Source organism: Tetranychus urticae, chromosome 1 (genome assembly GCF_039701765.1).
Source record: "Tetranychus urticae isolate SD_2017Ah chromosome 1, NJAU_TeUrti_SD_1.0, whole genome shotgun sequence".
NCBI classification, from domain to species: domain Eukaryota; kingdom Metazoa; phylum Arthropoda; class Arachnida; order Trombidiformes; family Tetranychidae; genus Tetranychus; species Tetranychus urticae.
The window spans coordinates 3,574,311-3,594,731 of record NC_142958.1 but is presented as its reverse complement, the minus strand read 5'-3'; the positions used below and the strand labels follow the sequence as shown (position 1 = coordinate 3,594,731).

At 33.3% G+C, this 20,421-nt stretch overlaps 6 protein-coding genes and 1 pseudogene across 8 annotated transcripts; 4 read left to right on the top strand and 3 right to left on the bottom strand.

Moving 5' to 3' along the window:
• The first annotated feature begins 94 nt into the window (after positions 1 to 94).
• Positions 95 to 1,649, top strand: LOC107359722 (solute carrier family 35 member B1). The gene is made up of 5 exons (XM_089270115.1): positions 95 to 287; positions 460 to 557; positions 639 to 964; positions 1,081 to 1,314; positions 1,386 to 1,649. The coding sequence occupies exons 1-5, from the start codon at positions 160 to 162 to the stop codon at positions 1,587 to 1,589; spliced, it is 990 nt and encodes a 329-aa protein (XP_089126241.1). The 5' UTR covers positions 95 to 159; the 3' UTR covers positions 1,590 to 1,649.
• Positions 1,650 to 1,820: 171 nt separating this feature from the next.
• Positions 1,821 to 4,036, bottom strand: LOC107360861 (splicing factor 3B subunit 2 pseudogene; annotated as a pseudogene). Its single transcript, XR_001568395.3, has one exon. The product of XR_001568395.3 is annotated as a splicing factor 3B subunit 2 pseudogene (transcript).
• Positions 4,037 to 5,000: 964 nt separating this feature from the next.
• LeuRS-m (Leucyl-tRNA synthetase, mitochondrial) lies at positions 5,001 to 7,705 on the top strand. Its single transcript, XM_089270109.1, has 2 exons — positions 5,001 to 5,330; positions 5,536 to 7,705. The coding sequence occupies exons 1-2, from the start codon at positions 5,045 to 5,047 to the stop codon at positions 7,623 to 7,625; spliced, it is 2,376 nt and encodes a 791-aa protein (XP_089126235.1). The 5' UTR covers positions 5,001 to 5,044; the 3' UTR covers positions 7,626 to 7,705.
• On the bottom strand, positions 7,628 to 8,984 carry LOC107360871 (baculoviral IAP repeat-containing protein 7-B). Its single transcript, XM_015927595.3, has one exon. It carries the CDS (start codon positions 8,878 to 8,880, stop codon positions 7,687 to 7,689), a length of 1,194 nt encoding a protein of 397 aa, XP_015783081.2. The 5' UTR covers positions 8,881 to 8,984; the 3' UTR covers positions 7,628 to 7,686.
• A 127-nt stretch (positions 8,985 to 9,111) lies between these two features.
• On the top strand, positions 9,112 to 16,579 carry LOC107372099 (uncharacterized). Of its 2 annotated transcripts, none has more exons than XM_089270111.1 (6): positions 9,112 to 9,375; positions 10,649 to 10,765; positions 11,187 to 11,237; positions 12,183 to 12,359; positions 12,513 to 12,942; positions 15,033 to 16,579. In XM_089270111.1, exons 2-6 carry the CDS (start codon positions 10,663 to 10,665, stop codon positions 16,294 to 16,296), a joined length of 2,025 nt encoding a protein of 674 aa, XP_089126237.1. In that variant the 5' UTR covers positions 9,112 to 9,375; positions 10,649 to 10,662; the 3' UTR covers positions 16,297 to 16,579. The 2 variants fall into 2 exon arrangements, with proteins under 2 accessions (XP_089126237.1, XP_089126236.1); XM_089270110.1 differs by lacking the exon at positions 9,112 to 9,375 and adding an exon at positions 9,728 to 9,986.
• A 537-nt stretch (positions 16,580 to 17,116) lies between these two features.
• BuGZ (Bub3 interacting GLEBS and Zinc finger domain protein) lies at positions 17,117 to 18,612 on the top strand. The gene is made up of 3 exons (XM_015927606.3): positions 17,117 to 17,296; positions 17,359 to 17,804; positions 17,870 to 18,612. The coding sequence occupies exons 1-3, from the start codon at positions 17,256 to 17,258 to the stop codon at positions 18,310 to 18,312; spliced, it is 930 nt and encodes a 309-aa protein (XP_015783092.2). The 5' UTR covers positions 17,117 to 17,255; the 3' UTR covers positions 18,313 to 18,612.
• A 496-nt stretch (positions 18,613 to 19,108) lies between these two features.
• Positions 19,109 to 20,374, bottom strand: LOC107360906 (V-type proton ATPase 21 kDa proteolipid subunit c''). Its single transcript, XM_015927632.3, has 2 exons — positions 20,055 to 20,374; positions 19,109 to 19,921 (listed from the first exon to the last, which is right to left on the bottom strand). The coding sequence occupies exons 1-2, from the start codon at positions 20,182 to 20,184 to the stop codon at positions 19,419 to 19,421; spliced, it is 633 nt and encodes a 210-aa protein (XP_015783118.1). The 5' UTR covers positions 20,185 to 20,374; the 3' UTR covers positions 19,109 to 19,418.
• Positions 20,375 to 20,421: the final 47 nt, after the last annotated feature.

Sequence of the window (20,421 nt, the reverse complement as noted above, 5' to 3'; positions counted from 1 at the left end):
ATTTGATATACAAGATTCAAAAATGGCGGGCTGCAAGAATTAAAGAGCTCCTCTTTGCTTTGATGAGTTGTATTAAGAAATGTATTTCCGATCTTTGTGTTTTCATCTGTTCTTTGATTTCTTATTCTTAGGAACTATTCATTAATTTATTGACTTGTGATGAAGCACTCAAATGACAAACCTATTTCTGTCAAACCTATCCAGGGGAATAATACACTTAAATTAATCATCTGTGCTCTAGGTATTTTTGTGTGTTACTTTTATTATGGACTTCTCCAAGAAAAAATGTTAGTATCAATGTTTTTTAATTGAGCTTTTCTTTTTTTTCATATCATCTGAGTTCGACCGGTTCTAATCCGTTCAATAACTTTCTCTAAAAAGTTTCGAATGACATCATAATATTAATTAACTAATCGTTCTTTTGTTATATTTTATTTTCATATCATTTGAATATTTCAGTACTCGCTCTAAGTATGGATCAGATGGTGAAAAGTTTGTTTACCCAATGTCTTTGGTTCTCTGTCAATGTATTGTCAATGCCATTTTAGCGCAAATACGTAAGTTACTCACACTGTTACGAACAATCAGCTTCAAATTTCATAATTCTATCACAACTAACATAATTCTTTTGCTTCAAGTTCTTAGAACGATCATGAAACAAGGAAAAGATACCACAAGAATATCTTATTATTCATCTTCCGCGTTGACATACTTTTCTGCTATGGTTTTCAGTAACATGGCCTTGCAGCATGTCAACTATCCGACACAGGTAGTTGGAAAATCATGTAAACCTGTCCCTGTAATGATTCTTGGCGTATTGTTTGGAAGAAAACGTTATCCAGTAGCTAAATATTTGTTTGTTATGATGATAGTTATTGGGGTGATTCTCTTTATGTACAAGGATAAACCATCGAGTTCGACTGTTGCTGGCAAACCATTACTGGGATGGGGAGAAATACTTTTGGTAAATTATCTATGTTTAAGAACAAATTATGACATGAAATAACAAATATTAGATTTTTATATTTGTAATTCACAACTTGAAAATATAAATAATAGTATTCTTGATTTCTTTTTCAGTTATTATCACTCACAATGGATGGGTTGACCGGTGCTATTCAAGAAAGGATGAAGTCAGAACACAAAACTCAATCATGTCACATGATGTTCAACCTTAATTTATGGTCTATTATTTTCTCATTATCAGCTGTGCTAGTCACTGGAGAATGGCTTCGTTTCCTTAACTTTATTCATAAGTATCCCTATGTTACTTATAACATTGGTTTATTTTCCATTTTGAGTGCAATCGGTCAAGTAAGTACGAGAAATATTACTTCAACTACATCAAGTTTTCTCGGTTATTAATCTTCTTTTCTACATTTCAGGTTTTTATTTACCGCACTGTAGCTGACTTCGGACCTTTGCCTTGCTCTATTATCACAACTGTCAGAAAGTTTTTCACTGTCATCGCGTCTGTTATTATTTATGGTAATATCATCATAGGACGACAATGGATTGGCGCTGCCTTTGTATTTATTGGCCTCGGCTTAGATAGTTTTTATGGTAAATCGGCAGCTAAGAAAAAATGATCTTTATCTCATTTAATTTTAACTAGTTTAAAAATTAAAATGTAATGTTTGCATCTTCAACAGCTTTCATATTGATTAGGAAAAGATAGAATGATAGATAAATAATTCTCTTTTAGCAACTTAAATTCTGAACAGATTCTAGTTATTTTTCGTGGATCTAGTCAATTATCATTTATAATCTTAATTTTTTAATTTGACCACAATTTTTACAAAGAAATGTGATGCATCCTCTTTTTATATTATATGTAGATTGTACATATACGCAATTTTATTAAGATTTAAAGTTCAATTTGTTTACAAAATTAATGAATTGAACATAATAATGAAATTATGTCAAAATACACAAAAAAGGTCAAAATTTGAAATCTTTATATTTCTTATTGGATTTGAAAGTGTCTTGAGTTTTTTTCCTTTTCTGACTGGCCACGTGTTCAGCAACCATATCACTTAAATCTTCTTTAACCGTTTGTTTAAATGGTTTCTTGTATTTAGCTGTTAAATCTTCAATAGGCATTTCCAAATCATTTGGATCCAGGGAAACTTCAACTCCTCGTGTTCTTTTGAAGCCCGTCACGTCATAGATATGATTAGATAGCATAATTTCTTTTCCATTTCTTTCCGTTTTCTTTTCAGGAATAATTGTAAAAAGAGAAGCATTCTCATTGCTCTCCATTTCATCTTCTATCTTTTTCTTTCTCAATTCGATAAAAGCTGGTGTTTCCATTCCTTTGTCCACTGAATATGCTTCCAACTCATCTGACGCTGTAAAAAATCCACTGTCGTTTGCTATATCAGTAAATTTGTCATTTTCTGCTTCTTCTTCTTCTTCTTCTTCTTCTTCCTTCTCTTCTTCTTCCTCTTCCTCGGATTGGATTTCACCCCATAATTTCTTTTCTACTTTTTCCTCCTTATTCAAATCGTTTTCAGTTGTATTTGTACCGAATACATCACCATAAAGTGGTCGACCAAATTCGTCCACTGGGGGCTTACCCCAACCACCAGCATGGTACCCAAAAGAGCATCCATCAGGTATTTTAGCATTTAGGCCCGGAATTTTAAGGTTTGGATAGGATGGCGGAGGACCATACCTCTGCATAGCAATAAGCCATGGAGGTGGACATTTATGCCCATTAGGGCCAGTTGGCATTCCCAATGCAACTCTTAATTCGACACTCAAGTCACCGGGTTTTTTCTCTTTTAATCTGGTTTCATTTTCTTTTCCTTCATAATAAATTTCTCCATGGATTGTCATTTTGGGTTTACTTTGCCATTTGAAAAATGCATCATGAAGTTTCTGATAATCAATATCAATTTTCCCAAGTTTTGGTCGTATTTTTTCTTTTTGTCTAGTTTTTAAAGATTTCGCATCCTCTTTCTCTTGCAGCGCATTTCTCATTTCCATGATTCCAGTTTTTTTGATGAAATCAGGTAGTACGAATGAGGGCTTCTCGAAACCTCTTTTGCCTTGCAGGTACTTTCTTTTAAAACACCAATGACGGGGAACAGGGACAGAATTTCTTATCGATTTTAAATTAAGCAGCAAAAGTGGATCTTTAGCAGTGATATCAACCATTTCAACTAATTCTGGATGGGCCACTTTTAATTTAAGCTCGGCAACGGTCATTCTTTTGAGCAGTTTGGATTTTCTTTTAGATATTTTTTGTTCATTGTCTTCTACGAATTCTAATTCACCAGGTTGTTTTCTTTTTAAAATTGTCTTGGCTGGGTCTGTATTTTCACCGGTCACTGGTTCTTCGGCAGCACTAACCACTTTGAACTTATCAAAAACTTCCATAAATTGATAATAAAGTGAGTCTTTCGGTAGTTCATCCTCGATATACTCAATATCAAAATTAGTCTCGTCATCCAATTTGTCATTCAATGACAGCAGTTCATTATCTTTAAGCTCCGATTTTTTTCTTTTTTTTCTCAATTTTTTCTTTGCATTTTTTGATAACTTTTTTTGTTCATCAATCTGCTTTGATTCAGTGATTTTAGGTGTATACAAGCCACACACATCCTCTCCTGGGGTCGAATCAAATATTTCTCTTGAATCATCTCCAAAGTAGATATTCCCCACGTCGAATCCATTCACAAATTGACATCTTCCTGATGCACGGATATGTTCTCTGATGGGTTCATCACCACTAATCCAATCACAAAGCACAACATTACAGAATGGGCATTTTACGTCGTCATTGACACCAGTATAATAAAAACCACATTTGGCCATTGCTTCAGGACTCAAAAAGGAGTGAGGCCATCCATTTTCAACAAAGGTTTTTAATCTTTCACATTCAGAAAAATAGATATTGGATGTTGAAGACATTATTGAACTTCAAGAAGGAAAACAAATACAAAAGGAAATAAGAATTTTGGAAGATGTTTCTTCTAGATACAAGAAGTAAGTGACTGTGTAGTCTGTCGGTCGGCTATATCCAATAGATGAAGTAGCTTAAAGCTAGCTAGCAGATAAGAAGTTTAGCTAGGTTTAAGTCTTTAAATCGTCTTAAATCGAGTGGCAAAATGAGTTTCCTCTTTAAATTAAAAATTTTTCAAAACTTCTTAAGATTTTTTTAAGGAGTATATTCACCATTTTGGGAAATATAGAAAACAAAGCCCTTCATCAAACAATCCAACTGAATTTTAACGCCATCTGCCAGAAAAGATTTTGTTACAAAATACATGCAGATGGCGCTTCGAATTTATCCAGCTGTAAGCCGTAATCGAGTAACATGGTCGGTCACTTTATGTTAATGTATTCGGTTTAAGTTCAGCCCAAGTTAATTTGAATAAGGAGGAGGAAGTAGACATACATTTTGGGGGGAAATTGAGTCCGAGGAAGAAGAGAACGGAAAAGGAGAAGGAACGGAAAATGACAACTTTATCAAGTATTTGGTTGACCAAAATTTTTGATTAGCTGCTAATTCTTTCCATGCTTGGTTATTTAGATTGACATCTTTGAACTGGTACAGTTCGTCATGGAAAGCACTTATTTTAATATTCCATTGCCGAAGAAATCTTTTTTCTACTTTTGCTCCTGATCACCATGATTTACCCTCTTCATCAACATGGTCATCAGCTAAAACTGTTTTATCAACCGGGTCCCAATTGACACAACTCATTGATTTGAATATTAATCCTTCGTTGAATAATTGTAAAAATAACCATTGGGTCCAACATACGGCCAGTGACCCTTTCAACCCAAAATCTGACATAATATGCAGCTGTTTTCTAATTTAAAAGCCAGCATTTTTTGGTGTAAGTTAAACTTACCACTAGAGGGAAACAATGACAAATGGACAAATGTTTGTTGAAAAAACTATGCCTCAAAATCAGATGATAAATTATTCACTTCTGGTTTTTCTTGTTAGTCTTTTTACTCGTAGATAAAGTCATTTCTGTAGACCTCTGTTAAAATCGAGGACTAATTTATATTTACCTTCTTAATCTCCATGTTGAAGAACAGCTCATTCATGACATTACTTAAAAAATTGCTGGCTTTTCAATCAGTGAATACTTCAATATTGCGTCAACTTTTTAGTTTAAATGGCCAATGGCCAATCACTTGTACATTTAATCATAACTGTACACTTAACCATTTCAAAGAAATTGAAGAGGAATGGAAATCAATTTTAAAGGAGAAATGGGAAAAATACTCTAAAACTGTTGACACTACTTCAGAAAATCATCGTTGTGTTTTATCTATGTTTCCATATCCAAGTGGATCCTTGCATCTAGGTAAGTGTTATTTTTGGTTGTACCTTAAAACAGCCAAAACAAAAAAGCCAGATACGCAATAGTCAATCAGATCGGCTAAACGATTTGCATATAGCTGATTTATTTTGGTTGTTTTGAGTTATTAATATTAAATAACTTTGAATTTTGGTTTTTAAGAATTTTTGATATGAATTTTATTTTTTATTATTTTATTATTTACGAAAAGGTCATGTACGTATTTATACAACTACTGATGTATTGACGCGGTTTTTCCGCCAACGAGGAAATTCTGTGGTAAATCCGATGGGTTGGGACTCGTTCGGATTACCTGCTGAAAATGCGGCTCTTGAAAGGTCGATGAGTCCAGCCATTTGGACTTATAAGAATATAAAAACGATGGAAGCTCAACTGAAAAGCCTCGGTCTCAATTTAAATTGGAGAGAAGCAACATCAGATCTAAGTTTTTATCGTTGGACCCAATGGTTATTTTTACAATTATTCAACGAAGGATTAATATTCAAATCAATGAGTTGTGTCAATTGGGACCCGGTTGATAAAACGGTTTTAGCTGATGACCAAGTTGATGAAGAGGGTAAATCATGGCGATCAGGAGCAAAAGTAGAAAAAAGATTTCTTCGGCAATGGAATATTAAAATAAGTGCTTTCCATGACGAACTGTACCAGTTCAAAGATGTCAATCTAAATAACCAAGCATGGAAAGAATTAGCAGCTAATCAAAAATTTTTTCTTGGTCAACCAAATACTTATATATTTTACCTTAAATATGGAAAAAATATTCTTCCAATTCTATGTGATTTTCCTGAGTATTTTGCTGTTGATGGTTCATATATAGCGGTAAATAAGGACCATTGGATGCTTGAATCCAGAAATCCAGAATCCATCAAAGTTATAAATCCTTTATCAAATCAAGAGATGGAAGTTAGGGTTTTAAACAAAGAAGATCAAGATAAACTTCCTTCCAGTGGTAGAGCGATTATTCTTCATCCAGATAAACCGATTTCTGAAAACCTTCGAGATTCAGTCCTTCGTGACTGTACCAAGCTCGGTTTAGGAGGTTATAAGACTTCTAAGAAAAGTCATGATTGGGTCATTTCTCGTCAGCGTTATTGGGGAACACCTATTCCAATAATAGATTGTCCTTCTTGTGGACCTGTCGCTGTCCCCGCAGCTGATTTACCTGTTGCTTTACCGCAAGTTAAAGACATAAATCCACTTTATGAATTGGAAGAGAAAGATGCAATTAAAGGGCGACTCGGATTGGTTGCACCTAAAGAATGGCTTGATGTAAATTGTCCTAAATGCAATCGTCCAAGTGTTCGAGAAACAGATACATGCGATACTTTTTTTGACTCATCTTGGTACTATTTGCGTTATGCAACTGAACCAAGTGACTCTCAATCTTTTGACAAAGAAACTAACCGGAAACCAGTCCATTTGTATGTGGGTGGCGCTGAGCACAGTCGTGGTCATCTTCTTTATGCTCGATATATTTTTCATTTCTTAAAAAGTAGAGGATTCATAGATTCTTCTTCTAATGAACCATTTAGAAATCTACTTTTTTTAGGTTATGTTCTTGGTCGTACAATCAAATACAATGATCGCTTCATAACAGAGGATGAGCAGCAGAAATTGATTGATTCAAAGAAAGCGTCACCAGATGACTTTGTAATTTCTTGTGAAAAAATGTCAAAATCTAAAGGAAATGGTTTGGATCCAATGCAGTTAATCGATCGTTATGGCATCGATGCTACCAGAGTCACTTTACTTGGTTTTGGTTTGCCTAGACGTGCTCGAGAATGGCATGGACACAAAACTGAATACGAAGAGATTTTTGTTATTTTACGCCGTCTCTTTCTTACTATTGATCAATTCATTTTTGTTCGTGAATTACTAAATGAAACCAAAACAGCTCCAGTTGTCAAGAGATTTGTTATCTCTAGAGAAAAAGATCAAACAAAAATAGAGTCAATATTGACTAAATATGATCATGAAAGAAAGAAAACTATAAAGAAAGTGACTTCTGTTATTGAAAATGAACATTATCCAGCACTAGGAGTTAACATGTTGAAAATTTTCCTAAACTTGATTAGAAAAAGTATTCTGAATGTTGATGTTTGCAAAAAAATCGAATTTGAAAGATGTTTAGGAGATATTATCATAATGCTTGGACCTGTGATACCTCATCTAGCTGAAGAATGTTGGTCTGGCTTTTGTTCAGCTGCAGATCAAAAAGCTCATAAATCTTATTACGATTTTCAGAAATTAGTCTGTGAGCAAAAATGGCCAGAACCATAAAATTGCAATATATAATAATTGTATTTATTTTATACATTAAAGATGAAGAAAGTAGAATAAACTAGATAGATAACTTCTCAGTGGCTTTTTCCGTTTCTGGCATTTTTTCTGCTGATGCCGATTTTACATTTTGTAACTCTTTTTCCACACCTGGTGCCTTTATTGATGTTGATTCTCCAGCTGGTGGCTCTACTACTGGTGCTGATTCATCAGTTGGTGGCTCTACTAGTGGTGCTGATTCCCCAGCTGGTGGCTCTACCACTGGTGCTGATTGCGGCGCTGATTCCGGTGCTGACTCCGGTGTTGACTCAGGCGTTGACTCCGGCGTTGATTCCGGCGTTGATTCCGGTGCTGACTCTATTGATGGTTCGCCTGCTGATGGTTTGGTCAAACGTCGAATATTCGCTCGACAAATCGGGCATTTCACCAAAGCAGCGGCACAAATCGGACACGTATGATGCGAACAAGGAGAGAAAGAAATGGAAACAGCAAACTCAAAACAAACACTGCATCGATTCTCATCAGTTGCTTTGGGTAGCCAAGAATAGGGTAAAAAGGTACTTGAAATGGTATTTTGATGCATTTTTGATGTTTCGAATGCTGTTAATAAAAATATAAAACTACATTTAGGAGAAAACTTCGCATGTTCTTCCCATGCATTGTCATTATCAGTCCATCCGCTTAGACTTTCACCACAGTGGAAACATGTTACAGCATCTTTAATTTCAACTTCCCCAGCAGCGATGCCTAACCCTCTGAAGAAAAATCCTGCTTCAGCTAGTTTTGTTGGGGAAATGAGTTCAGATGTCCAGTCTTTATAAGAAGCAAGACGTGAGTCGTAAGTGACATAGTCCAAATGGCTGGGTTCATAATAAGGTATACCAGGTTCATTGGATTCAATCTGCTTTGATTCAGTGATTTTAGGTGTAAACAAGCCACACACATCCTCTCCTGGGGTCAAATCAAATATTTCTCTAGGATCATCACCTATGAAGATATTCCCCACGTCGTATCCATTCACAAATCGACATCTTCCTGATGCACGGATGTGTTCTCTAATGGGTTCATCACCATTACTCCAGTTGAACACCACAACATTACAAAATGGGCATTTTACGTCGTCATTGACACCAGTATAATAAAATCCACATTTGGCCATTGCTTCAGGACTCAAAAAGGAGTGAGGCCATCCATTTTCTAGAAAGGTTTTTAATCTTTCACATTCAGAAAAATAGATATTGGATGTTGAAGACATTATTGAAAATGAAGAGAGAAAACAATGAAAAACAGTTGATTTAATTAAATTGTAAATAAAAATCTAACTCCTGAAGATTTTTTTAAGGAGTATATTCACCATTTTGGGAAATATAGAAAACAAAGCCCTTCATCAAACAATCCAACTGAATTTTAACGCCATCTGCCAGAAAAGATTTTGTTACAAAATACATGCAGATGGCGCTTCGAATTTATCCAGCTGTAAGCCGTAATCGAGTAACATGGTCGGTCACTTTATGTTAATGTATTCGGTTTAAGTTCAGCCCAAGTTAATTTGAATAAGGAGGAGGAAGTAGACATACATTTTGGGGGGAAATTGAGTCCGAGGAAGAAGAGAAGAAGAAGAAACGGAAAATGACAACTTTACTGGTGAGATGATCCTTATTTACCGCTATATATGAACCATCAGCAACAAGATACTCAGGAAAATCACATAGAATTGGAAGAATATTTTTCCATATTTAAGGTAAATTATGTAAGTATCTGGTTCACCAAAAAACTTGATCATCAGCTAAATCTGTTTTATCAAAACTCAGTAATTTTATCAATTCTTCATTGAATAATCGTGAAAATAACCATTGAGTCTAACATACTGCCAAAAACTAAAACACAATATTGAGCTACTTTCTGATTGAAACCCAGCAATTTCTTGGTTATGTCATAAAAGAGTTTGTCTTTAACATAGAGATCCAGATAGCAAACGCTAATAGTTTGATTTAACCGTAATCAGTAAAAAGCTGATTTATGGTCAAATTTGCTTTTTTAGTAAATAGTCAGAAATAGGATTGAATTTTGAATTTGATTCATTTTTTAACAATAGCTATTTCAAGCAATTTTGTGCATCTACAATTTGTATTTTAATTTTTCAAACTTTCCAGTTTATTGTCAATCTGAATATCATGGACCATTTATCAACTCCAACACATCTGTTTATAAAAATTTTGCTAAAAATATTAATTCAACATCTTTGACTCATGAGTTTGTATTTTGTTTTTGGATTTATCAGTTCAAATTGTTTGATCTCTTCGTTTTAATTTCTTGATATGTGAACCAGAGTAAGATATTCATTAAAGTGTGCGATAAGATGTAAGTTATTAGGTTTGTGCAATTTCATTTACATGTTTATTTACTGTAACAAAATCATGAGGTCTTGCAAAGAAACGATGTTCAAATCTTGTTCAAATGATATTATTTTGCAGATTAACATTATTAAATAATAATTGATCCGAAGATGTTACAATGGAAGCTACCACTAGAGGGAAACAATGACAAATGTTTGAAAACCTGTTGACAAAACCGGTCCTCCAAAATCAGATGATGAATCATTTCCTTCTGGTTTTTCTTGTTAGTGTTTCACTCGTAGATTTACAAATACATGCATCGCAGGTTGTACCTGAGGTGGAGAGCGAGAGTGAGAAAGAAAAGAGAGAAATAGAGAGAAGAAAAAGTGAGAGAGATTAGTTTATTGGAAGAAAAGATAAAAATGGCTTTAGATATGTGATTTCGAGCTCAGTCATTTCAAAGTTCATTTAATTTTTGCATCCTATTAGCTAACATTTCATTAGGTTCTATTTCCATTCCTGGTTTACCCAAATTTTCCGAGTCAACTCATTCAACTATTCCATCTTATTAACAAAGTTAACTTTTTCTTGTGAATTTTTTCTTTTCTTTTGTTCAATCTCTTCAACTTTTTCATCGTTTATCATCTCATCACATTATTGTTTACTTGCAAATTGTTTCCAATTAAGATTAAGATACACAAATGTATAAACAAACAACTATGACAACCATAATCAAAGCATGTGTAACCCAACTTTCAACTTCAGTCATCTTAATGTGCCTTCTATCCAGTTGGGTACAGACAAGTGAGTATATTGTTTTGTCTATTCCACCCTTTAACACCGTTTATCACCACTGACCTTCATAATTCAGATAACAGTTATTCCCATTGATATTAATAGTTGGTGTTTGTCAACACTCATGTTTTACTTGATATTTGATAAAAGCGCGTAAACATATCGATCAAAATTTACCCACATCAAACTCACATGTTCACTTTGACTAAACTTCAAATTGAGTTGACTTTATCTATTGTTATAACGATTGTTATCTTGAATTGATCAGCTATTAATCTGCTATTAATCTGTTACTAATCTGTCTGTTTCACTATTTAATAATTATAATTTTGTTACCAAATTTTCCATCTTATTGTTTAAACAATTAACTCATCATCCATTCTGGTATTCCTATAACTGCTGGTAAACAAACAAATATCAAAAACAACAGGATCTCTGTTTCGAGATAGAAGGGCATTCATTTACATCGCCAATGAAACAGGTAACTATTATTTTGACAATTTAACTTTATTTTTCTCCTTTATTTCCTTACTAATAATAAACAAATTATTCAATTGAACCTGCAATTCAACCTGGCATACACTCGCCATTCAATTTACCATCAACAATTGACTTGACTGTTTCATGTTTACCTCTTTTTGTTTCAATTATGTCTATTAATACTTTCCTTAAATACATTTTCAGCCCTTCCCTTTTGCCCGTTCATTATTCCTCTTGCCATTGTAATAATGTGCAAGATCAACAAAGAAACAAAAAATGATTATGATAACTGATATAATTGTATTTGTCTTTCAATTATTCCTATTTAAAAAAGCAACAGAGATTGAGGAGATTGAAGGAAACTTGAAAAGGTCTCAAGCCATTAAATATTTTCTCATTGATGCATTATTTCATTCGCAATCTTACTAGTCCTTGGTGAACAAAAGAGACAGCCAAATGATAATAGATATTTCACTTCAACCACGGCCTTACCACTGGGTGAAATGGTGAAAAGATATCGAAACGTCTTTTCTAATCATTAAAGACTTGTCAATTAACTTGATAGCAAGACAATCTAGTGAATCCATCTTATGAATCTCTTGAAATATCCTTTTCCATTATCCATCTTCTTTAATGCAAACAGTCAGATTAAAATTGTACAAAATTTAATGTTGATATTTTCCTTGAACTTGACGAGCTGAATTGGGAATTTCATTTCTATGTATTACTCATTGAATAGACGAGATTACACTCTTGTAAGTCAACTAATCGGAAAATTTAGTTCAATGAATGAAAAGTGAATGCTCTTTTGATGAAATAATTTCATTGACTGTTAGAAACCGTATTGTCAATTGTTGGTGTTTCGTTGGATATTTTTGTAATATTTTGACACAAAAAGTTGCATCTTTTCAGTATTTAAAATAATTTATTTTGTCTTTTATTACAGCTTGTATTGTGGATAATATAATATATCATGATGGTGATCCAATTCCAACGGACGATCCTTGTGAATCGTGTAAATGTAGACCTCCAGGTTTTTCATGTGTTTTACGAGAATGCAAAGTAAAACCAGGATGTAAAGCCATCCGCCGGGAAGGCGAATGCTGTCCAGAATATCAATGCGGTATGGCTTTGTTTGTTGTTGTTTAAACTCTTTCTTGTCTTCCATTCTTTCCAACAATTGTCTCTATTCAATCAAATGATAATTGGAATATTACGTGTTTGATAAAACAATATCTTGAATCTGGCTAATTGCAGTGTATTTCATTTATTTCAGGTTGTGAGCATAATGGAAAGTTTTTTAATGATGGCGATCACATACCAAATGCTGAAAGTCCTTGCTATTCGTGTTATTGTCAAGGAAGCTCAATCACTTGTGCCTTAGCTGATTGTAAATTTAGGTTTGATTGTGAACCAGAATATGTACCTAATGAATGCTGTCCAAGATATGACCATTGCCAACCAGAAACACCTTTCTGGACTACCACTTCAAAAAGGCCAATTATTACTAGAATCACAACCATGTCAACAACAGCAGCTTCACCAACTACAACAACAACCACCTCAACTCCAACCTTAACCAGCACTGCCATTGTAACCAATGATGCTTCCCAATCAACATCGGTTACTGCGACAAGCGAAACATCTGCCAACCCTGAAATCAGTAGTCCATTGTCACCCTCGACAACAACAACAATTAGCTCTATGTAAGTTTTTCATTACATTGTACACAAACAGTTTAAAGCAAAGCCTTTCTCAATTTTTACATTTTGCTGGCTCAGTTCATCCAACTTTTAAGCTTCAAGAAATGCAAGAAAACCAAAAGATATAAAGTGATAAAGAAAGATTAGGAAAAAAAAGTCAAAATCACATAAATTTACTATCAATCTTGATCCAGAGAAGGTCAAGGAACGGATCTTATTTCTTACGGCTACCTTTCCTTTTTTTTATATTTATATCAGACTAATAGATTTACAATCAAAGACTGGAATTTAGCTTTTACCTGAAAATTCAATACTCCGAGATTTTCATTTTTACTTTTTCATTCTGTGCAAATATCATCATCATCATCATTTGATATTTTCTCATTGAAAAAACAAATCCATCATTGAAGGAAAGAAACAGTTAAAACTGATTGTAATTTACAGAATGGGAAAAAAATATTATAAATAGGGAATCTTTTCATCTGAATGAGTATAAATTCAATGCCATTTTCCCTTCTGTATCTTTCAATAACAGTTAAACTGTTCAAGAATAGTTCATTTACAATAAGCAATATTTGCTATTAAAAAAATCACACATTTAATATGTTCAATTACATTATCTTAACAGCTAATTTCCTTTTTTTTCTTGGCATCATCAGCTTTGCGATATAACAACTTTTCATTTCATCCTGAGTCTATTGAACTTATCTCTTGTTGATGGAGAACTTTCTCATCAAATTGTTCAACTATCATTTCATTACTGAATTACCAATCCATTGATTTTACTATCAAAATAACGAGTTTACATGGTTAACAGTCAATCTGATGAAACATAGAAATCCTTGTTTTAAACTAAATCATCATTCAGTTGAAAATGCTATTTCATCATGAAATGGTTAATTGTTTCAGCGATGTCGTCTCAATATGCAAACTGTTAAACTTCCTGAAAATATCTTTGAATAATTTGATTGTTGACCATTAAGATTTGAACCATTTTCTTCCGATTGTTTCATTAATTGTAAATGTTCAACTGTAAACCTTACAAAACGCATTCCCATCTGGTTCGGTTACAATGAAAAATAATTTGAAATACGATTAATTATAGTTAAATAACATTTGCATGAGCAAAGGGTTAACCTAGTATAGCGGAAATCAAATGAGTACCAGTTGTAACATTACTATTATCATTACCATCTTCAGGTTCATCATTTATATCATCATTTGGAGAATCATTTATATCATAATTTTCATCATTACCTTTTATGATAAATGAAAAGGTCAACATTGATCTTGCGGCATTAAGATTGTCATTGCTAGTGGTTTATGTAAAACACAAGCAATTGTCATTATTGAAATTCAATAATTATCATGAACTGTTGAACAATTTACATGATCCATGTAATTCATTTTTCTTTGTAATTATTGGCTCTTTTCATGATTGCCTCAAGTAATATTTCACTTCCTCGACCTTGTATTAAATATCATAATGAAGCTAAAACTTGAGGCCTAAGGGGTTAGGTTTGATAAGAAAGCCATTAGGACACCAAATTAAGAGTATTTCATTATTTCCAGACTAAACTTAATTCAATTCAATTTTACCGGAACTTTTGCATCAAATATAACATTTTCTGATAAACTTTACTGTCAAAGTCAGTTCGTTCAGCTTTGTTGTGATTAATCCTTGATAATTTCACTTTCAAATTGTCTATCATACAGAATTTGAACTTTATAATTGAGTAATTATCCTTATAATGATTGGTATCATTTATCAAATCAACTTTAATTGTTGTCTAATTAAGTTGCATTGTTCCATTCAATTACATATTTTTCTGTTGATTACTCGTAACATTGGTCAAGGTTAATTTTTTAGCCAATCAGTCTTAACAATTGAATCAATTTTATCTGGAACATTTTGGCTTTTTTCTTGCATTTCAAGTCTAATTCATTTTAATCACTTTAATTTTGCATGAATAATTTTCTTCAATCAATCATAAGGCTGGCTAGAAATTGATTGATTTTTCTTTGCTTTGAAATATTAAACCTGATCTTGAAAAGTTCAATAATTAATTGTTTTTTCTTCATTTACTTTTTAGGTCTAGCACTTTATCAAAGGACGAGCCTGTTTCAATATCCACTCAATATGAAGATAAAACAACAGCAACTTCTTCAATGAGCTCGACTTCAGAGGCGCCATTATCAACATCATCATCGACAACAGTTTCATCTATAATGATGGAGGCTACTACAAATAAACTTGAAGATGAAACATCCGATACTTCATCTGTTTCAAAAACATCCACTTCTGATGAAAATACGGTGACAAGTTCAACCAATTCACCTTCAACTCTAGCAACCAATCCAGTTTCAATTGATGATAAATCTGAATCACTAATACCAATATCTGTTGCATCAGTAACTACTGAAAAGGCTGAATCCAGCGATGAAAAGCCTTCTGATGAAGCAACTCCAAACGAAACTACAACCTTGTCAAGCTTATTGCCGGAATCATCATCAACCTCTGAAAAATCTGTTGAATCTGTTGAATCTGTGGTAACATCTGAATCAACTGACACAGCTGAGAAGGCATCTCCAGGAGATACTTTGACCACTCCAAGTATAACCTCATCTGAACCAGATTCCGATCCCGGGACACCATCAATTGAAAACAAGGTTGAAGCAACAACCATTTCTAACGCACCAACCAGCTCTGAAGAAAATGAACCCGCAACTAAAGTAGATACAAAATCTGAGGAATCTGAAGAGTCTAAGGCTGTCAATAATTCTGAAAGTGATAGCAATACAGATTCAAGTGGAGAGAGCAAAACAGAGGAAGAAAATAATCAAAGTAATGGAGATAATTCAGACCCGGTGGCTACAACTGTATCTAATGAAATGTCCGGTGAAACTACAACAGTTGGCTTAGAAGACAATTATTTAACAACTCGTCATTGGGTTGAAGATTCAGAGTTACGAGCTGAACACAAGAATGGTGATTCTGATATGATTGTTGAATCAGATTTAGACCATAACAATGAATCTCCTACCATGACAGTCTCAAGCTCTTCTGAAGGGCCCATCAATGAGGCTATGGATAAATCACCTGAAGAAGATAAAACAAATACTAAAGTAAATTCTGAACCAGAAACAACTTTAAACCCTGCTTCGGCTGAGGACCAAAACTCGAAGCCACCTGAAACATTCTCGGAAATTACAATTAATAACAGTAATGATAGCAATATTAGTTCTAATAATGTTAATAATTTAAATAGTGATGCTAGTAATGTTAATAATTTAAGTGATAATGTTAATGGTGTTGGGGATATTGCCATTAGCACTACAATATCTTCAACTTTATAAACATATGGCTTATGAAGTTTTGACAATTCAATGAATACAGTGATTTCATTTGAATTTTTTTATTACTAATCAACATTATATGCTATATATGATAATAATGTTGCTTATAATTGTGAAAATTCAAGTGAAATCGCTCTATTAAACAAAATTCAAATTCAATTATTATAAACTCTAAAAATTGTATTATGTATTTACTCATTTTCATTCACCATATTTTGTCATGCATCATTTTATCTTGCCATTCCAATTGCTATAAAATAAATTATAAATCTATTACATTCAATGTGAAATTGCTCATGTATTTATTGAACTTTGCGAAATTGACATCTGACTAGCAAAAGATATCGATTCATTATCTTTTTAATTACTATTTAAAATCATTATATTGCAAACATTATCAAAATGACGAGTTGGAACCATAAAAATCGCAATAATCTTCGTAAATTGACAAACGGAAATTTTTTAATCTCGTTATTCAATAAAAAGACAATTATTTTGATGAAATATCTCATTATGAAAACAACAATAAAATCATTACAGTTTAGATGTAAAAATGCTCTTATGAATGCTTGAAACTGTGTCTGTTCCCACTTCTAATGATTATATGGATAGATCAATGAGATTAAACCTGTTATGTGACGAAAAATTTAAAATATTTAATTGATAATCAAATATCTAATCAATATTTGAAAAACTTCTGTAAATTAAAAATGGCGCTAAATGGAAGCAAAGTTGAACACGCGGCTGGCTCATTCATGGCTCAACTTACTAGAAATTGTATTGTGTTTTGTTTTTTTTTCAAAAATGGTCATTTAATTTCTGATTGATTCATTTGTTCAAGTAACTTTCATTCATAATTTGGAGCATTAACACGGTTTCAGGTCATCAATATTATTGATCAATAGGTCTTAAAATTTACTTCCAAATCCCACCCTTTTAGTAATCTTAGCTAATACAGAATGGGAAGAAAGAAAAAAAAGCCAGTTAAACCTTGGTGTTGGTAAGTTTAATTTTATTGAATCTCTAATTTACTTATCATTCTTCTTTTTTCTTGTCTTGCAGGTATTGTAATAGAGAATTTGATGATGAAAAAATTCTGATACAGCACCAAAAGGCAAAGCATTTTAAATGCCCTACATGTCATAAAAAACTTTACACGGGACCAGGTATGGCTATTCATTGTATTCAGGTACATAAAGAAACTATTGACAAGATACCAAATGCTCTACCTAACCGTAACAGTGTGGATATCGAAATTTATGGAATGGAAGGTATTCCAGAGGCCGATCTAAGAGAACATGAACGACAAAAAGGAAATCCATCTAATGATGTTCCAATAATGAGCCAACCACCTTCTGGGATGCCTCAAATGCCAAAAATGCCGCCGCCACTAACAAGTCCAGCTGCAATGGTCGCTGCAGCTTCTGGTATGATACCACCTCAAGTGGTAGGGTTGAATATTCCTCCTCCATCAACGCCATACATGATGCCTGGTTACCTACCACCCGGTATGTCAAAACATGATCTAGCTTGAATTGTAACTAATGTATTTTATTTATAACATTTCTTTCAGCTCCATACACAGCACCACCGGTTCCTGTACAACCTCAAACAAATCCTAATGTTTATGCAACCATCGGTGCTCCTTCAACCCCATATGTTTCTACATTACCCCTTCAGTCACCTTTAATTCCACCGCAACCATTGGTTAATTCGGTGATTCCAACTGGCACATTAACAAATGTACCTAGTAAGCCACTTTTCCCCTGTGTATCAAACACAGGCGCTGATAATTCATCTTCGACTACTGTTGTTGGAGCTGATTTTAAGCCTATACTTAGTAACTCGACAAGTACAACCAATCCACCTTCATCTAGCTCTGTAATTTCCAAACCAGCGTCAGTTGCCTCAACAGGTGCAACATCTAGAATAATTCATCCCGAAGAAGATATTTCACTTGAAGAATTACGAGCGCGATTGCCTAAATATGCAGGTATGATACCGCAAATCGCTTAAGCTAATATATCTGATTATTCACAAACATTTAATTCACATTTATGTATATATTAATAAAATTTCGCCAAATTCGATGGGGAATATTTGACTAAATTTGATTTTAACACATCTGTCTTACGATCAGCAATCAAGGATCGATCAGAAATTTCTATACTTACTAAATAGCTTTTGTAATAATCTCATAAAAAATGCAAGATTACTTATTGATTTGCATGAAAGAGTATTAAATTTGGTTAAGTTTCAAGCCTCAAAATTTTGAAATTGATCAATTTTATGAATAAATTATCTAAATCTGGTCAACAGCTTTTCTGTGTATTTCTCACGTTTATTTCTTTGCGCCCAGAAATGATGCTACATTGATAAATTGGTTTATTGTTGTAAAGCTTAACTTCATTTAGCATTTGCAAATGATCTTCAAATCAATTTTGTATTAATCTTGTGTAAATCATGACCAAATCTGGGGATTATTTTTTATTTTAAGTCTTAGCTTAAGGAGATTTTTGTAGATTTGACACTAATTTTGTATTTAAAATGAAATTTTGTATTAAAATCAGTTATAACAATTTTTTAAAAACGAAGTCTTCACAAACTCACGAAAATTGTGATTATCTCTACTAATTTATGCAAAGACTGATTAGTTGCGAAAAAGGAATGTAGTTGTTACAAAGAATGGGTCCCTAAAAACTATAATAACACCAGAAGCAATGTTCATTAAATACATTGGAAGTGGAAAAATACATTTAAATTTTGAAGGTTTACGCAAATCTTTCACTTAAATTGGAGACCAAGAAAAATGTTTTATCTTTCCGATTATTGGTTAAAACAGAACCAATAAAATTTAATGGTTCAACTTTTATGTACATATTTTCCGATTATACAAATTGGTCAAAAAGTGTTGGTCCTTGCCATTCATAAGCACAATAGCCAAAATAAATCATGCTATAAACGTTTTACTTCCTAATGTATTCAACGCTGAATAGATGGCTAATTAAATGTCCATTTTGCGTTGTTGGAAAGTCTCTTGATTAAGCACCTCATAGAAAATTATTATAGACAAAAAATGTTATCTTCATTTTGATTTAAGTAATATTACCCTGAGCTTTCAATCATTTTGGTCCCATGGAAATATGACTGGTCATGAGGATTGCCACAATAAGGCCAAAAAGTCCGATAGCAGAGGCAAAGATTTCAATAACAAGAATTTTGATGAAAAGAGTTGAATTAGCGGCATCTGCAAGAGCAGCACCGCTACCAACAATACCAACGGATAAACCGCAAGCTAAATTACTCAATCCAACAGTGAGGCCTGCAGCAAACATGATATAACCAGAAAAATAATTTTTGGCTTTGATTTCGAAATTTTCTTCCGCCAATGTAGGGTTATATGCCTCGAAATTACTAAGCATTACAATTGACATGATGATACCATAAATTGCTACAGCTTCACAAAAAATAATAGAGACTAGATTTTTTGTCTTAATTCTGGGTGCTCTAACACCACCACCTACAATTGATACTCCAGTAGCAAATATACCGGCAGCGGCTCCAACAACACTCAGTGATATAGAAAGGCCGATACCCATGGCACACCAATAGTAAGGAGAAATACCTGGTATAGAAAAAAGCACAGGTTAGTTCAACAATAAACATGATCGTTAGATGTGCATGATAACAGTATGTTACAAATAACCCAGATAATTGAGGCCGACTTGGCAAATTGAAATATAATAAAAACATTGTACCTTCAAGTAACCATTGAATGTCCCCCATACGAGACCCTCTTCCGGTCAACATGTAATATAGAGAAAAGCATATTATGACGAATAAGGTTACTCCATAAACACCATATTGAGTTGCATATAGAAGGCCCATGGTTAGGTTGAGAATTTCACCAAAACTATATTAAAACGAAAGTAAACTATTTTCTATTTACTGGTTAATACCGGATGCACAATAATTGAAATTAACTGATTAAAAATAAATAATTTGAAGGAAAAATCAACATAACAAGATTTAACAGGAATTATCTTGTAATAACAATGTCAACTTTAATAAGTCAACAAATTATCTATGAAATAAAGCAAGAGGCGTTGATGTAGCGTTGGTTAG

What these genes read in the sequence shown, in the direction of transcription:
- LOC107359722 (XM_089270115.1), top strand. Translation starts at nt 160, where the DNA reads ATGAAGCACTCAAATGACAAACCTATTTCTGTCAAACCTATCCAGGGG. An exon ending in TGCCATTTTAGCGCAAATAC is followed by an intron (nt 558 to 638) that starts GTAAGTTACTCA and finishes TTTTGCTTCAAG; the next exon opens with TTCTTAGAACGATCATGAAA. An exon ending in TTTTGAGTGCAATCGGTCAA is followed by an intron (nt 1,315 to 1,385) that starts GTAAGTACGAGA and finishes TCTACATTTCAG; the next exon opens with GTTTTTATTTACCGCACTGT.
- LeuRS-m (XM_089270109.1), top strand. Translation starts at nt 5,045, where the DNA reads ATGTTGAAGAACAGCTCATTCATGACATTACTTAAAAAATTGCTGGCT. An exon ending in AAGTGGATCCTTGCATCTAG is followed by an intron (nt 5,331 to 5,535) that starts GTAAGTGTTATT and finishes ATTTACGAAAAG; the next exon opens with GTCATGTACGTATTTATACA.
- LOC107360871 (XM_015927595.3), bottom strand. Translation starts at nt 8,880, where the DNA reads ATGTCTTCAACATCCAATATCTATTTTTCTGAATGTGAAAGATTAAAA.
- LOC107372099 (XM_089270111.1), top strand. Translation starts at nt 10,663, where the DNA reads ATGTATAAACAAACAACTATGACAACCATAATCAAAGCATGTGTAACC. An exon ending in ATCCAGTTGGGTACAGACAA is followed by an intron (nt 10,766 to 11,186) that starts GTGAGTATATTG and finishes CAAAAACAACAG; the next exon opens with GATCTCTGTTTCGAGATAGA. An exon ending in ACAACAACAATTAGCTCTAT is followed by an intron (nt 12,943 to 15,032) that starts GTAAGTTTTTCA and finishes TTTACTTTTTAG; the next exon opens with GTCTAGCACTTTATCAAAGG.
- BuGZ (XM_015927606.3), top strand. Translation starts at nt 17,256, where the DNA reads ATGGGAAGAAAGAAAAAAAAGCCAGTTAAACCTTGGTGTTG. An exon ending in CCAGTTAAACCTTGGTGTTG is followed by an intron (nt 17,297 to 17,358) that starts GTAAGTTTAATT and finishes CTTGTCTTGCAG; the next exon opens with GTATTGTAATAGAGAATTTG. An exon ending in GCCTGGTTACCTACCACCCG is followed by an intron (nt 17,805 to 17,869) that starts GTATGTCAAAAC and finishes CATTTCTTTCAG; the next exon opens with CTCCATACACAGCACCACCG.
- LOC107360906 (XM_015927632.3), bottom strand. Translation starts at nt 20,184, where the DNA reads ATGGGCCTTCTATATGCAACTCAATATGGTGTTTATGGAGTAACCTTA. An exon ending in CATTCAATGGTTACTTGAAG is followed by an intron (nt 19,922 to 20,054) that starts GTACAATGTTTT and finishes TTTCTATACCAG; the next exon opens with GTATTTCTCCTTACTATTGG.